At 55.4% G+C, this 17,034-nt stretch overlaps 1 protein-coding gene across 1 annotated transcript; it reads left to right on the top strand.

Annotated features, from left to right (window-relative positions):
- The first annotated feature begins 53 nt into the window (after window positions 1–53).
- On the top strand, window positions 54–16,826 carry SLC29A4 (solute carrier family 29 member 4). Its single transcript, XM_019542007.1, has 11 exons — window positions 54–134; window positions 3,690–3,867; window positions 5,888–6,019; window positions 6,963–7,076; window positions 7,665–7,793; window positions 9,270–9,344; window positions 10,877–11,142; window positions 11,989–12,124; window positions 12,976–13,163; window positions 13,651–13,891; window positions 14,800–16,826. Exons 2-11 carry the CDS (start codon window positions 3,705–3,707, stop codon window positions 14,940–14,942), a joined length of 1,587 nt encoding a protein of 528 aa, XP_019397552.1. The 5' UTR covers window positions 54–134; window positions 3,690–3,704; the 3' UTR covers window positions 14,943–16,826.
- The last annotated feature ends 208 nt before the right edge of the window (window positions 16,827–17,034 follow it).

The following is a 17,034-nucleotide window of genomic DNA, read 5'->3' as shown; positions in this document are numbered from 1 at the left end:
GCGCGGGCCCGGCCCGGCCGCTCCCCGCGGGTCGCAGCTCCTGGGTGCGAGGAGGCGGCGCGGCGGCGGGCCCGGAGATGTCTTGGCGCCCGGGCGTCTCGGCGGAGTTTCTCTCCTAGCATCAGGTGTGCGCGGTGAGTGGGCTTGGCTTCACGCGGGCTCTTGTCACTCCGCGGCGCTGCTGGAGCACGACTTCGTCAGGCGGACACCACGGGGCGGGGGTGCGTTTTCCTCAGACGGGCCCGCCGGCGGGTCAGCGCCGTCCTGGCAGAGTCGCAAGAGGACTGGCTCGTGCCACCCGCGGGGGGAGTGGGGCTCACGTGGGGGACCCCGCGGGCAGGGCCCCGTCAGAGCTCGGGGTCGAGTTGCTCTTGCAGCTCTAAGGTGGCTTGTCCAGGGCTGCTCCAAATCCCACCAGGCTAAGCCGGCTCAGGGCCGAGCGTGCTCTTCGAGGGAGCAGGGCCCCTGCCTCTTTGCGCCCCGGAGAAGCGGTGGCCAGGAACACTAGGCCACGGATGAGGATGCTCGGTGCAGGCCAGCTCGTTGCCTGGCGTCTTTAACTTCCCTGCAGTCGGTGTGGGACCTCGCCTGCCACCGCCCCGCGGGACTGCCGTGTGCCCGTGGGCTTTCCCGTTGTGCCTCGATTTCCCGAGCCGTCGGACATTCGGCGTGCGCCCATCTCGTGGGGACAGGGAGGCAGCCAGGCACATCCCCATCACGGGAAACCAATGAAAGCCGGAAAACTCCCAAACCCAGGGCGCGTCCCTGCGTGCGGCGGTACCGAGTGCCACCTGGAGGTCGGCCGGCTCTCCTGCGGCACTGTCCCCCTTCGGTGTAACGGGGTTCCCGGTCCTCCAGCCCGGGTGATGGATGCGGGTTTGGGGTCTGGACCCGACGGCCTGTATCGGCCCGGGCAGCATTTGTGGGGCTCCTCTACTGTGATGTGTCCCGTGCCGCCTTGTTCAGCTAGCCGTGCCTTGCACCCTCAAGTCCACTGTTGCTGGAGTTTTTGCTGGGGAGGGGGTTGGATAGGTGCAGGGAGCAGGGCAGGGGACCGAAGTGATTGCCAGGAGAAGCTGTGTCCTGGAGCAGAGAGGTCAGGAGGAGCGCGTGGATAGAGAGAGCAGGGCTGGAGGCTCTTCTTGGGGAAAAGAAGGCACTGATGCAGTTGGGGCTGGTCCTGCTTTGAGCAGGGGGCTGCGCTCTTTTCTCCTCCTGTGTGCTATAGCAGAGGGAGGCACTGGGTGCAGCCCCGGGGGATGGCAGTGTTCTGGGCACGGGATACTGGCAGGCTGGTCCCATGCTCTGGCCTGGCCCCGGGATGCTCTGTGAGGGGTATGTGACACGGTGCAGCCTCTCCCTGCTCCCCCCATTCCCGCAGAGACTCTCCCAGCTCTGAGGATAATCAGGCTTGTGCACGGTGCCAGATCAGGGAGGTGGTGTTTCATGACCAGTGTGCCCTCACCTTGTGCTGGTGTGTATGATGATGCCCTGTTGCTTTGGGGCCTGAGCATCACCAGGATCTCTGGCTCTCCCTGCTCTTCCCACCGCCAAGGGGACAAGCTGCGCAGTGCATGTGGCAGAGGGAGTTAGAAGTCACCATCCTACCCACTCCCACCCCAAGCCCCTTCACTCTGTGGTCCTGGGAGCTTTGCAGGAAGATGGCTTTGACTTCCCAAAAATTGACGGAAACCACTTTATGGGAGGGTGCATGAGCATGTTTCAATAAGGCACAACTGAGTTGGGCTGTGCGGAAACCCCCATTCTCCAGGAGCATAAGGTCTCTGAGCAGGTGGGAGATCTGGGGGCTACTTATGCTCCATGCACAGGTGGGGTGTGTGCACCACTGCCCGCTGCTGGAGGGAATAGGAATCTCCTTCTCACTCTTAGGTGAATCGCCATATTTTCACATATTCACCTATTTTCTTCCCAAGAAGCAATTGCTGGAAATTGGGGTGCAAGGAAATACAGTAATAGATGTTTCTGCTGCTTAAGTCTCTGTGGGTGTGTCTACACAAGACACTTACTGCACATTAGCCTAATAACACTGTACAGTAGTGTGGCAGTTAAAAACTGTGCTACTAGCCAACTGCGCAGTGTTATTAGGCTAATGTGCAGTAAGCATCACAGAATAACCATGCACCAGCGCTACCGCACAGTAACTCTAGTTTACTATGCATTTAGTCAGTACTTTATTAAGCAAATACTAAACTACGTGTGCAATATCTAAGGCGCATTAATGAATGTGTAGACGTGCCCTGGTGGGGGGGGATCAAAAGTAAGGCACAGAGAGCAGCATGATGAGCATATTGGGCTCTCTGGCTGCTGCTACCCAGTTACTTACTGCTACTTACCAGGCTTTTCAAGGAAAACCTCATTTTCTTTATGCAGCTGTTCTAAAACAGGGTACGTAGCTTACTCAGGGGGCATGGTGTATGCTAGAAGATATGGTACCTCGCAGTGCTCACAGTTAGTGCGGGTGCTTCTTTCGCTCCAGGCGGCGGGGCAGGGGGTGTCTGGGTTTTCTGTCTGCTGCTGCTACAGAGCTCGGCCCCTGGCAGCACGGTGGCTCCCACAAAGTCTGGGGTGGCGGGGGCACAGGTTGGTTACAGTAGTTTGCCCTTCTCTGGTGCCCTTCACCCAAGGCGCTCACGTGCTTTTACATGAGGTAGTCAGGTAGGAATGAGCCCCTTGTGACACAGAAGGTAAACTGAGGCATAGGGGTTAATGAACTTTCCCAAGTGGAAACAGTGAGTCAGTAGCAGAGCCAGGACTAGACTTGCTCCGACTCCAGCCTCACACCTCTCATCAGTGGGTGACTGGCATGGTGTTCCCCCCACTGCCTGGCCCTCCTCAGCTCTGCCGCCTGCATGTTATAAAATCGAAGCCCAGCCTGTTTTGCTGGGTGATCTGGGCTCAGTCGTGCCGCCGGTTATTTCAAAGGAGAGAAGAAGGAGGGAATCTGGCTCTGGTTTGTTTGCAGGCACTGGAGCATGTGACAGGCTGCTGCAAAGCAGGTGTGTGAGGATGCGAATAAAGCCCCAGCACCACCGCAAACCCCTGATGGTGGCTGTTGTTGTCACCCTGATGCCCGGCGCGCAGTGGGAGAAGCTGGGCTGTCAGCATGAAAGCCTCGCTGAGCTGCTACAGCCTGTCTGGCTGGCTAAGCAGGCTTGGAGGCTTTAAGGGAGGGCTTGTCACATGCAGACCTCAGCGGTGATGATCCTTGCTCCCACCCCATCTCCTAGCTGCACGGGAACCCGGGGCAAGCTCTCTAGGGACCCCGGCATGGCACCACTGTCTCTGCTCTTGAACTTGCTAACACCATTGAGTGCTGTCAGGCAGAGAGGGCAGCACCTGGACTGGGGGATGGCTGTCAGGCACAAAGCCCAGATCCCCCTTCACGTGGAGCCCATGGGAGGCACAGATGCATGCAGCAAGTGCAAGGTGGCGTGTGCCTGGTTTGAGATCCCCGTGAACAGAACCACGGCCTGAATCGTGCCGGGGTCCTGCTGTGACGGCCTGGCTGCAACGAGCACAGGGGACATCTGAGAGGAACAGGAGCTTTCTGCCTCCCCAGGCTTTGGGGATAGTAAACCCCAGAAGACCCCCCTGGTCCCCCAGGGAACATGAGCTGGGATGGCTTGTCCATCTAGCTGGACTAAGAGCCTGTTGCTGTCCTTTCTCAGTCTAGGTCAGCAGCCATGGGCTCTGTTGGAGTGGATCGCTTCAAGGATCTCAGCCCCGTGGTGACCCCCGAGGGGAACGTGGTGATGAGCTTCAGCTTCGACAGCTACCAGTTGGAGGAGGAGGAGCTCCAGGCAAAGGGGAACCAGGCAAAGGGGGTCCTTACCTTCATGGAGCCAGGTGAGAGCATGGCAGGAGGCTGACTTGCCTCCCAGGGTGTGAAGGAGGGAACGAGGGGTGATGGGGATGGGGGGAAGCAGTGAAAGAACAGCCTGCTGCCCATGTGCCAGTCTGTGCCATCGCTGGGGCCCAGACGCTCCCCCCACCCCGTGCCTGCAGCAGGCAGAGGGAGGCATCCCCCCTGCCTGGGCTCTGTTTCCCCCACTGGTTTTTTCCTGCTTGCAGTGAGGAGCTTTTCTAGGGGGCCTTGGCATTTGCAGTGTATGCACACTGGTGCTGTATTTGTAGTGCACACGCATCACTGCTTTCTTGTGCTGATCCACGGGATCTTCCCCGCACAGTACCAGACTCGTCATAACTACGCGGTGTTCCCAGATGACTGGAAAGCAATTAAAGAGCAATCACTCACCTGGCCGCAAGGATCCCGTAGGAGAGTCTGTTACGTGCATCTCGCAGCCTGGTTCATTTGAGTGGCTGCTGGAGCCTCAACTGATATAAATCGGGACAGTTGGGGGGTTTACACTAGCTGGGCCGCTGGCCCTAAGTCTGCATAATTAATAGTAGGCCCGTACCTCCACTGAATCGCTCTCGAACATCAAATAGAAGTGGGCGCTTTGTTGTTACATGCTGGGTTATTGTAATACTTCGGACATCAAAGCCTGGTATTTTTGTGCCTCCCAGGTTGCTGTTGAAATGCCTCCATTTGTGGGATGGAATTTATCCAGGCTGGGGGCGCTTATTATTTATAGAGCGCTGTCGGTACGCCCAGTGCTCTGTGCATTGTGGAAACCTTCTGTTGTGTGCTCTAATATCACCGAACGTTAATACCAGCATTTATAGCGTTTAATACAGGGCCTACATTTGGGGTTTAAGTCTCAGCGCTTTCAGGGCCATGTAATGAGAAGCTGACTGAGGTCTGAGGGCTGCTTAACTTCATGGTGATGTAGGGCACTCACCAGTGGGCAGCCTTCTGGCAAGGGCTAAGATATAATACAGCAGCTGCAGTTTTTGAGGTGTCTCGCTGTGTGTACAGCCCAGCTGTGATGGCACCAGAGACGGTGCCTTTTTGGGGGGTTCATGTGTAGCAGGAATGTTGCTAAGCAGGGATCAGCAGTCTGGGAAAGACTGAATCTGTTGAGGAAATCCATAACCTTTCTTTGTAAAGGGTGTATTCATGAAAAATAAATAATCCCAGAATTAAATAAAAGAAGTGGATAAGTAAAAAAGAACAAAATGAAGTAATGGAAGAATGTCCCTCCTCATTCTCTTTCTGAAAGAGAGAGATGTATGTTCGTAGATCAGCGGTTTTCAACCGGCGGCCCACAAACCCTGGGGGGTCTAAAGGGGGTTGCGAAAGATGACTAGGATCAGTCAAAAGTATGTGAATGCCCACACATACAATTCAAAGGGGTCCGCACCTCCATTTGAAATTTTTTAGGGGTTCCCAAATGAAAGAAGATTGGAAACCACTGTCATAGATACATACATGAGAGGGTTTAGGAAGATAATCCCCTCACAACAGCATGTTGTGTTATTGGCTGCAAAACTGGTTTCATGCACATTCCTCTAGGAGAGGTTATGGAAGCTGAGATCCCAGGCTAGATGGATGGTGGTCTGGCTTTGAGGGCAGCTCCTGAGAGTATGGCATGCAGAGCTAGATGGATAGTGTCTTTCCTCGTAGTGGGGAAGACTCGTGTGCAGTGACTATGCAAGAGATCCTTGCCTCTCTTGTCTACAAGAGGCTGCAGAAGACAGGCAGACCCTCAGACTCCTCTTAGCTCCGGTCCATGTTGCCCACCTGTATTGTCCAACAGGCTCATCCTGCATCTCAGCCAGGCACCAGCCCGGTGATCATTCTGCCCTCATTACGCATGTATTGCCATGTGCTAGGTATCCTGTACTTCACAGGGGTGGGCAGTAGCCCCTGCTCTTGATACACTGCCCAGCCTGTCTGCATGACCATGGGTCGGGCTTTTGGCGTCACTGTCACCTGCTCCTTCTGTCTCACTTTGGGATACAGCCTCTGAGGACCCTGAGCCGCAGGACGAATACCATGGGATTTACTTTGCCATGCTGCTGGCAGGAGTGGGCTTCCTCCTGCCCTATAACAGCTTTATCACTGACGTGGACTACCTGCATCATAAATACCCAGGTATGTCCATTGGAGCAATGGGAGTTTGCAGTTGGCTGGTCTGTGCTCCCTCCGTGTCACGCAGGGTGTTGGTGTAACCTGTTGCTTCCAAGCCCTTGTGGGTGGGAGATGGCTGGTTTGAGAAGTGGAGGGAGATCCGCCTGGACAGGATACCTATTCAAGACACGTGTAAATCACCACGTTAGGTGGGCTTTGAAAGCGAGCAGCCAGGATTCCTGACAGCAAAGACCAGCCACAAAAATGGCTCTGTGCCCAGCTGCAGGGACCCAGGACATGGCATAGGCAGTGGCTGTCATAGCGTACACATGTCAACTGCTGTATTCTCCTAGTCTTCAGGACTGGTTTTGACATGGGACTTGTCATAGCCTCCCACTCTGCAGGGCACCAATATAAGGGGACAGAGTTGTAGGTACAGGTGACAGCTTAGACATCTAACAGCCAGACTGCTCATGCAAATGCAGACAGCGAAGCCCCCTTGTTTGTGCCCCGGGGTACATGGTGTGGTTACAGGTGGCTGCGTCTGTACCTTAGCTGGTGTGAGGGGTCCCCCAAACATACTTTCCCGTACTGCATCTTTCCACATCCTTTTACTGCTCCCCCAGAACCAGGCAGGGTTTCTTGTTCCTGGCTGTCCCTAACCAATGCGGCCTTGAACCACTAGAGGCTGCAACCGAGTCACCCAAACAACAGCGGCCTTCAGACCCGGGTACTAGATTCATAGATGTTAGGGTCAGAAGAGATCTTAGTAGGTCATCAAGTCCAACCCTGATGAGTGTTTTGGGGAAGAGGCAGGGCAGCCCCTAGGCCCCAATGCTGGTCGCCCCGTGATGAGACAGAATCACGTGTATCACTAGCCTGGAGCGAGCCCTTGAAATCAGAGCATCCTACCTGGCTTCGCTCTCTGAGCCTTGCAACCAGCCTCTCTTCCTGTGTGGCTCTGCAGGAACGTCCATTGTGTTTGACATGAGCCTCACCTACATCCTGGTAGCCTTGGTTGCAGTCATCCTGAACAACGCCCTGGTGGAGATGCTGAGTCTGCACACCCGGATCTCCGTGGGTAAGTCGGGGCCCTTGCTTTCCTCTCACTCCCATGGGGCTCCTGTACTGCTTTGGCTATTTTCACATCCTGTTGGGGCAATATGTCTGGCTAGCTCGTGCCAGGAGAGGAGCCAGACTTTTCCACCCTGGCTGCTCCACTGACTGAGCTGCGGAGAGCTGGCATTGCCCTTCTTTGGCCCCCACCCTGGCTGCTCCACTGACTGAGCTGTGGAGAGCTGGCATTGCCCTTCTTTGGCCCCCTACTTCCCACTTTATCACTCAGCTGTCACGGAAAGGTGTATGTTCACCCAAGCAGCCATCAGTGGAAGCAACCAGCTACCCCATCACTTCAATACATGTCCTGATACCTGCACCACCCAGGCTACTAGCCATGCAGTCAGTCGGACCTAGCACTCTGGGCACTCAGAAGTACCATCATATAAACACTTGGACACCGCAGGCAACTGGTTGCCTAGAAACTCATCCATATGATGCAGGGCCCAGCATGATACTGCTGAACTCATCGCACCAGTGTCTTGCTCCAGGCCCCAGGCTGGCTTACAGCTCTACTCCTGCCTCACCCCCGTGCCTGGCTCTTTCTCTGCAGGGTACCTGTTTGCCCTGGGTCCCCTTCTCTTCGTCAGCATATGCGACGTCTGGCTGGAGCTCTTCACCCGCCGGCAGGCATATGCCATTAACCTCATCGCAGTCGGGGTGGTGGCTTTCGGCTGCACAGGTATGTGGAGGCTGGCTTAGGCCAGGTGAGGGCACTCACAGCTGTGGGCAGATAGCGGAGCAGGTCTGCCTTGGTTTTGGTCCTTCTTGCTCGTGGCTAGTTACCATGGCTGTGAGCAACTGTTTCTTGTCAGTTGGTTCAGTCACCGCCTCCCCCACCCCAATCTCCCATCATCTCCTTGAGCATTGTGCTTGAAGCATCACGTGTGCCTGCCACCCAAAGCCGATGGAATGCTGATTAGCATAAAACCACATGATTTCAGGGTAAAATTGCTTGCATCTGCATAAATCTGCATAAAATGCTTGCATTTCTGCATGGTGACATGTTCTCAGTTTCTCCCTGAACTCCAAATAATGCATTCTGCACCCCTGGCTTACAGGGCCCTCCAGCCCATCCAGCCCACCTCAAACTGCCCTGTAGCAGCTGCAGTCAGCAGGACCAAGTCTCCCGCTGGCATGAATCAGCTTTGCTGCTGCTCCCTGCCTTGCAAGCCAGCTGGCCCGGCTGGTTTGTTACGTCCTTTGGGAGGCAGCAAGGTGGAGCAGGGCGCATGCAAACCAGCCCGTAGAGCTGCCAGAGGAGAGCGTGGGTGGGTGGGAGAGGGCTTCCACTCTCCTTCCAGGCTGGGCCGTGTGAGGCGCCATGTCCTGGGCAAAGGAGACATGTTTACGATCTTGTTCGATCACCGTCTGTTATTCCAGCTGCTGGATTTCTGGTTTGTTTCTGAAATACTTCATCACCGGCCCTGCGGCCGTAGTGTTAGCCAAAATTTTTTCCCTTGTGACCCGGTTGGGCCGTTCTAAGGGCTGTTCCAGCTGCTGGGCAGCGGGACATCAGCCTCAAGGCCATCGCCATCTGGGTGCTTTCCGTTCTCCCATGATATTTCATGCTGTAAAAGCCCAGCCATCGGCAGCTAATTAGAACTAACAACCCCAGGTGTGTTTACAGCCCTTTTTATGATTTCTTTATGACGCTGTTTCAACACTCCAGCGTGCAAAGCGCTTGCTTCTCTTGTCACGTCTGTAGGCAGATGGGCTCAGGCCTTGTATTTTGCATGGTCGTCCCATTTACAACCCTGCCCCAACACCCTGGTAGTCTTGGCTTTCAGTACCTGGGAAAGCTACTCCCTGTGACGTGGTCTTGGAAGGGCTGGGTGCTTCCAGGAGGCAGGCTGGCAGCTTTCCACCCCATCTTACAGCTCTGGTCCAGAAAGCGCTAGCACTTGCTGGCATCCCTCCATGGGCTTGGAGTTCAGCCTCTGCTTTCTTTATGCTCCTGGAGCAGCCCAACCACTTTCCTGAATGGGAAACTCAGCACCAGGCCGGATGGTTTGCGGCATGGTGCTGATGGCTGCATGGGTTCAAAGCCGCCTGAGGCAGAGTTCGTCGCAGGGTATCTGGGATGGATCCCAGCTAAACTGTGGGCAGGGAATAATGACTCCTCTCCTTCCTCTCTTCCATGTGCCTTCCCTTGAAGTGCAGCAATCGAGTTTCTATGGCTACACCGGGATGTTGCCCAAGCGCTACACTCAGGGGGTGATGACTGGCGAGAGTGAGTATCCTGCTAACCTAGATTCTCACAGCCTGCGGGTTGGCTGGGCTAAGGTAACGCTTGTGAGCCAGCAGCTGGTTGGCACGATGGTTAGTTCTTTCTTTAGCCGGCCTGTTCCCTGTGTATACTCATGTGTCATAAGGGCCCATAGCTTGACTCAGAAGCCAGTTGCAAACTTCCCTTCATCAGTCAAAGCCTTAGGAAAGATGCTGCTGCGAGATGGGACTGTTGAAGGAACAGTGTCCCAGGCACTAAAGACCCAGTCTGGCAGGCTGCTCCCTCCATGGGAACCACAGGATTATGTGCATTCATCTCTTGTTGGTAGAGTCAACAGCCTTTGGCCGGGATAATGGCTTTTCATCCTGCTGGGCTCACGCCCCTTGGTTGGGGCAGTTGCTGGCAAACGGAGGGCATGCTTCCCACTACCACTGGCAGATGTACTAAGTGGTGACAGCTGGTGAGCTGCTGCTGCTAAAACTGCCTAGCACCCCAGCTGGCACACTGCTTGGCCTTTGGCTGGTGCAGCCTCTGTCGAGGGCCAGCTGGTGGCTAGCTGGGCCCCTGCCAGGCAGAGAGAATGACATGGTTGCAGTGGGCACGCGGGCAAGAAAGAATGGCCTTCCCAGCACCCCTCTGGGGCACTGCTACAAGGAGCAGTGCCCAGTGCAGAGGGCCTGCCATGGCCAGTTTACCATTGCCAGGCATGTTTGTGGCCTAGGAGTGTGTAATAAAGCATTGGCCAGGGTGCTGGTGTGAGCAGGGGTTGGTCACTTGGGTATGTGACACCTCCTGACATGGAGGTACTGTGTTCTGAGCCCTGTGGCCTGGCTCTTCTCCAGTAACTTCCGAGGGAACAAGGCAAGGGGGGAATGGGTCTTGCCTCCCCCTCCCATGAAGCAGCTCATTTGCTGCTGGGGAGTGAGATTTCCTGTTGGAAGTTGGCTCCTGCTACACAGGGCCTGGGTCGCAGCTGATCCATCCTCATCCCCTGGTGCACACCAGCCCAGGGGTCTGCTGGCAGGTGGGTGGGCATGGGCACTCAGCCAACACCTCACCCCATCCAAACAGGAGCCCACATGAGCGCCGGCTTTAATGTGCTACCTCCCAACAGGATTGTTTCTGTTGCTTGAGCCCCCAAAGGCAAGGTGTTGAATGAATATTATTGGCTTCCTCATTTGCAAGGGGAGTGATGTGCTGTGATGTCAGAGCTTGGGTCCTTTCTCATCCACCAGAGGTTGGCCCACCTGAACTTTCCATTCCTTGCTACACCAGCCCTGGCAGGACATTACCAGCCCTCTCTGCAGCCAGTCCTGCTTTGGAGTGGATGCTGGGTCCCCTCTGGTTTCTTTGATGGGTTTTCTCCTTTCTGCCTTGAGCAGGCGGTTGGACTAGATGACCCCAGGAGGTCCCTTCCAGCCCTACTCCTATGATCCTTGATGTAGGAAGCCCGGGTTTCTAGCCCACCCCCAAATGCCTCTCCTGCCACTGAGACACCAAAAGTGCCATTGCTGAATTTGCTCTTTTCTGTTCAGGCACCGCTGGGGTCATCATCTCCCTGAGCCGCATCTTCACCAAGCTTCTGCTGTCGGATGAGAAGGAGAATACCATCATCTTCTTCTTCATTTCCATCGGCATGGAGCTCATGTGCTTCATCCTCCACTTGCTGGTGAAGCGCACGCGCTTTGTCAGGTACTACACAGCCTGCTCCCAAGAGCGGGGCCCCGATGGCAAAGGGGTGCCAGACCGGGGGACTGGATACAGGGTGCACCATGACGTCACCACGGAGGACGTCCGATTTGTGAGTTTCCCTGCCTCTGGGACGTGGGCAGAGGCCCGGGGCATTTTGATGCCTGGGGGATTCTGCAGCTGGAGGAAGTGAGACAAGCTGGGAGAAATGAAAAGTCCCCTTTGAAGTAGCCCAGACATTCTGGGATTGGGTGGCTTCCCCACTGGAGGACTGGGGTGGGAGTGACTTTTGAGGGTCTGGGAAGCGCCTCATGAGTGATGTTCAGAAATGCGCCTGGCCAGGCTCCTTCAGATCCAACAGCTTCCAGGCTGCAGCTTCTAGACACCGGCTGGAGCAGCACTTTCTTGTGGTCTGCCCAATGGCCGGGGCTGGGGCATTATTTGGAAGACCATTGCCAGCGCCCTAGAGATCCTCCTGACTTTATTGTCCTATGCATGGAAATGCTGAGGGGACCACAGGGACATACAGCAGTCGACAGTGGGCCTAGGGGATGTGCTATGCAATCGAGAATGCCATCTCATGGCTGCGAGGCTGCGCAGACATTACTTGGAGGGGAGACGGTCTGCAAGACCTGCCACACGTTGCAGGGGAAAATGGGGGCGAATCCCTCTTTGAGGAGGTGTGTGGTGCCCTCTGCCAGTGCCTGGGTACAGAGAGCAGCCATGGCGCAGTACGTAGGTCTGTGCATTAAGGATGTCCTACCATGCATGTAGCTAGTCCAGCTTCTCGTCTGCTTCCTGTCTTTGCCACCCCTGATTTTCTTCTGTCTCAGCCTTGTGTGGCCTGAGGGAGAAGTAGAGCAGTTCCCCAGGACTTCTCCCCCTCTCCCTCCCCCCCCGAAGTCACCTTTGGCAAATCCCTCACAGACCCCCCGCTCCTCCCTGTTGCTTTCCCCAGGAAAACAGGCCTCGTGGGCTGGCCGGCTCCCCGACAGGCAGCGTGGGGCATGAAACCGAGCTGGCCGGCAGTGGGACCTACATGAGGTTTGATGTCCCACGACCAAAAATCAAAAGGACCTGGCCCAGCTTCAGAGGTAGGACATTTCTGTTTGCCCCCACGACCTGTGTGCTCATGCTGGGATGGCAGCCCTTTCATCCCCATTCTAGACACAGACATGCGGCTGCCTCTGGGGTGGGACATAGGAGTCACGCAATGCTCCTCACGTGTTACAACAGGAGGGAAAGGAATGTGTAGCCCAAGGTGTGGGAATGGTATGACATCCCACAGTGCCATCTCACAGCAAGGGTGGGGCAGTGCCTGTATGCAGTGGTGTAACTTGGGGCAAGAGGCAAGCAGGACACAGCCTTGGGTGTCATCTTAGAGGGGGTGCCAGAATCTGCCCCCTCCAAGCCGAAAATCTTTGCTGTGATAGGAATAGCCTGGCGCTGCCAGCCATCAGAGCCCCCTTACCTGATAGAGTATCTAGGGGACAGGGAGGGGAGTGGATTTGTGCCCCTGGTAGTCTTTGCCATGACAGTATTCTATCTGGGCAGGACAGGCAGTGAATGGGGCACCAGGGATGGCACCAGTAAGCCTGTTCCCTAGTGGCAGCCCCACAGTAGCATCTGCACTTGAGCACAGAGAGCAGGTTCAGGGAAGACCACATGCCCCTCCCCTGCTTTCTGGTAGTCTCTAGGACAACAGTACAAAGGAAAGCAGAATTGCTTTGTGAGGGTGCACGCTCAGACCGAGAGAGGCTGGGCATCCCCATCGTAGAAGCTGGCTCCTTGGAGTTGCTGCACCCCAGCTAGATTGTTGCAGCCCTGACCTGTGGGAGCTCAGGGCAGCCATAACCGGCTCAGCCTGTGAAGTGTGCTCCTTCCCTTTCCTAAGCACCTAGGTTTCATAACAGACCTGACAGGCAGTTTTGGTGTCCTCCTCCAGACATGATACTCCACCGCTACGTTGTGTTCAGAGTGATCTGGGCCTACATGCTCTCCATAGCCATGACCTACTTCATCACTCTGTGCCTCTTTCCTGGGCTGGAGTCGGAGATCCGCAACTGCACTCTTGGGGAGTGGCTCCCCATCTTAATCATGGCTATCTTCAACCTCTCCGACTTCGTAGGCAAGGTAGGGATAGCCTCGACCGGAGTGGGTGCTTGGGCTTCCCAGCCGACGGGTGCCGTGTCAGGGGCGTTGGGTTATTAGGGACCAGGGCTGGGCTCGGGGCCATTCTACCCATCACAGAGAAGATTCAATCCATGGCCAGAGAGAGCTCCAGCCCCCTCCTGCCCATTCCTCCCACCTGGGCCATTAGAAAACCGGTGGGTTCATTCAGGCTCATCTGTTCCCCTGCCACAGTATTACAGGCACAGTGCATCTGTGAACCTCGGTTCTGGTCTGAATGGCGATGGGCTGCTGATGAGAACTGTCTAGGTCGGGTTTCCTTGAGGTCCTTTGGTGGCGACTTCATTTCCAGTGGCTTTCCTGTTCTGGAATCTGGTTTTACTACCGCTCAGTCTAGCTGGGCCTTCTCAATGGCCTTGCCCCTTATCGCTCTGGATTTCACTCCGTAAGTTGCTTCGCTTTCCAGCGTGATGTCCCCTCCTTGTTTCAGATCCTGGCTGCCCTGCCTTATGACTGGAGAGGGACCCACCTCCTCATCTACTCCTGCCTCAGAGTGATTTTCATCCCTCTCTTCATCATGTGTGTGTATCCTAACGGGAAGCCAGCTTTCGGGCACCCTGCGTGGCCCTGCATCTTCTCCCTCCTCATGGGCATCACCAACGGGTACTTCGGCAGCGTCCCCATGATCCTTGCTGCTGGCAAAGTGGGCCCCGAACAGCGAGAACTGGCAGGTAGGGGGACCACATGTGGATGTGTCTGGAGCCAGCAGGCAAGGCCAGGGCTGCTGTCATCCCACCTAGTGTTCCCTTTGTGGCTGCCACAGTTAGAGGGACACCAGGCTGTACCCCTACCACTGCTCTGGGTTAGGACCCCCCTGCCCACTGAGCTTCTAGCTGGGTTTTGTCATGGTCATGCACTATCGTATGTCTGTGCCTAGCTGACATGTGGCTGCCAGTGGTGTTGGGCACCATGTTCTGTCTTTGCTTCACCCCCTGTAACCCAATTCCCCCAGGTCATCCTCCTGCCAGGGTAAGCAGGTCAGAAAGTCCTCCCGTGCCACAGATCTCTGTATTTTGCCCCAGAAACAAGCCTACAGCTCCCTGCCACTGGAAGCAGCAGCTTGGCCCGCATGTTTCCCACATGTACAGCTGTTGGGTGGGAAGTGGGGACGTTCAACTACAGTAGAAACTGGGGGAAATGCCACATGCATCAAACTGGGTCACCAAGGGAAATCCTGGCTCCGGGAGCATCAGTGCTGGGGCACTCTCCCTGCTTGGTCTTTGGCCTGACTGAGGGATGGGAGGTCTGCGTAGGGCTTGTCCTGCCATGCCTTAGCCTACAGGGGACAGGCGGAGGGCAGTCTCGGGTCCTGCTCCCCATCCCAGCAAACTCACTGTGGGCCCAGAGCCCTGCGCCTTTCTGTTCCTGGGTGCAAATGGGTGACTGGTGTCCCCTGAGATATACCTCAGCCTGGCAGCACTGGCACCTGCCCTGGCCAGGGTTATGGATCTGACGCTCTGAGCGAGTTAGGGATCACAGCAAGAGCTGGTGGGAATCTCTGCCCCGCACCCCAGTGCTGGTAGCAAGGTGATCACGGAGCAATCAGAGCACAGCATTAACATCCTGATTTCTCCCCCAGGTAACACCATGACAGTGTCCTACATGACCGGCTTGACTCTGGGCTCTGCCGTTGCCTACTTTGCCTATACCCTCACCAGCACGTCTCGCAGTTCCTGTTTCCACACCCAAACCTACAACAGCTCTTTCACGGCAGGGTACTGAGCGGGCAACATGGCGGGGGCCACACGAGCTCTGTGACTGGTGGGTTTATGGGCGTGAGAGCAAAGGGACCAGCAGATTCTTGGCCTGGGAAGGAGAGAGGAACGGGGATGAACTGCCCTGCATCTAATCAGTCAGTTCCCGCCCTGCCCTTCCCACTCGAAATGGGATCCCTGAAACACTTAATGCCCTGAGATGGAGTGACCTGCAGGTGTCTGAGATGGTGATGGGCTCCTGTTAAGCAGAACCCAATGCACATCTGCACCAGGTTCAAGGAAGGGGAGGGAAAACACCAAACCTGGAAAGCAGCCCCTCAAGCCAGGAGTGAAGTTGGCCTCCAAAGCAGTGCAGAAGGGTTTGGGGGGGCTATGCAGATCCCAACATTTAGTGCCTGCCCCTGGCTGTGCTGAAGCAAGCTCTGTCTAGGCCTAGCTCCATCTCCATCAGTGGCACCCTGCCCTGGTCTCAGGGGGCATGGGATAGCAGGTCAGAACTTCACAGAGCTGGCAGGTGGGCACTAGAGGGGAGTGGGCTAGCACGTACCTGGTGTAACCCCACTCAATGCTGTGGCGTTAAACCAGGGATAAGGTTGGCCCTACACAGTGGCATGTCCATCTTCAGGTTACTTTCACTCATGGTGGCCCACTTGGGCTTGGGTGGGCTTTGCAGTGGTGGTACCTGGAGAATGTGCACATGGCCAGCCGGCCAGCTGAGGGCAGGCCTGTAAATCCTGGCAAACCCTTGCACCCAGGAGTCTGGCCAATGTGTACAGCTGCCCTTGAGGAGGGGAGGGAAGCCAGCCAGCCCTCTGCTCCATCCCCGGAGGGTACAGCGGCAAAGACCTTCCCTGGACGTAGTTTTGGGGTTCTGTGTCCCCCCCCCGCCCCGAAAGGAAGAAGGACACGGTTTTGATGGATGCAGTGGATCAGCCCTGCTCATCCATCCAAGACAACCTCAGACATTTGTCCTGGTCCTCAGCCCAAACCTATCGGCACCAGAGGGGAAATGCACCCTCTGAAAACATCCCTGTGTACCACCACCCCATCACGTTGGTGCACAGCCCAGGGTCGGCACAGCCACTACCTTTGTAGTATGTACCACGCAGCCATTGCACATCTGGTTAGAGAGCATGGGACAACACTGCCTGGCCATGTACCTGTTGGCACAGCTCTCTAAACTAACACAACGTATTGCCAATGTGAACCCACAATACGTGTGCTGTGGGTTTGGGGGCAAAGAGGAGAGGGCAGGGGAGTTGCAAAGAAGAACTGAAACACGTATACATCTGTAGGTTTCTTTTCTTCTTGTAAATCCCACTTCCAGGAGCTGCAGGGCAAATCTGGCAATACTCAGTGTTTTCCTTTTAATTAAGAACACTGGGTGTTTCCAGGCATCCGCCTAGCAGAGCTTGAACACATGAACCCAAAGGGCTGAGAAGAAGATCTTGAAGGATCCCTAGTGCTGTTTTACCCCCATGCTTTTAACCACGTTATTCTGAAGCTGTTCGCTTGACTGGGGAGGCTGGTCCATTCTTGTTGAACTCTTGATGGTCCCACAGCTCTGCCCATCTCCTTCCTCCCGCTCTGAACTGCAGGGTGGGAAATATTGTATCCCATTGGTTCCTTTTATCTGCTTGATGGAGTGAGATGGTGCAGACCAGCCTAGCACAGGCAGAACAACAGAGAAAGCCAAGCTACGTTAGTTGGCCAATTGATGCTCTTCAGGACATATCCTACAGCACAATAATGAGATCCATCACCTCCCACCCCCCTCTACTTCAAATGGGAGTGTAGCTAATTTTATAACACTTTAAATATGTTTTATAGGCTATCATGTTCCTTTTTAAAAAAAATACAGGAGTGGCTGCAGAAGCTGTTTATGACAGAATCAATAGCCTCATTTTCCTCCCATTGAGGGAAAGCAAAACCTTTTTGAATGTAGTTTTCCAGGGGTTAGTGTTTATGTTTAATGGCTGCAAAAAGCCACAGCCATTGTGCTCAGATGTCATAGACGTTAGGGCTGGAAGGGACCTCACAAGATCATCGGGTCCAGCGCCCTGCCACAAGGGGCAGGAAGTCTGCTGGGGTCAAATGAT

This window comes from Crocodylus porosus, unplaced genomic scaffold, assembly GCF_001723895.1.
Source record: "Crocodylus porosus isolate Cpor-Errol unplaced genomic scaffold, CroPor_comp1, whole genome shotgun sequence".
Classification (NCBI taxonomy): Eukaryota; Metazoa; Chordata; order Crocodylia; family Crocodylidae; genus Crocodylus; species Crocodylus porosus.
This window is presented reverse-complemented; position numbering and strand designations above follow the sequence as displayed.

Bases quoted from the DNA above. Each gene is read 5' to 3' on its own strand.
- SLC29A4 (XM_019542007.1), top strand. From the start codon at position 3,705: ATGGGCTCTGTTGGAGTGGATCGCTTCAAGGATCTCAGCCCCGTGGTG. The intron at 9,345-10,876 runs GTGAGTATCCTG...TTTTCTGTTCAG, and splicing joins GGGGGTGATGACTGGCGAGA to GCACCGCTGGGGTCATCATC. The intron at 12,125-12,975 runs GTAGGACATTTC...GTCCTCCTCCAG, and splicing joins GACCTGGCCCAGCTTCAGAG to ACATGATACTCCACCGCTAC.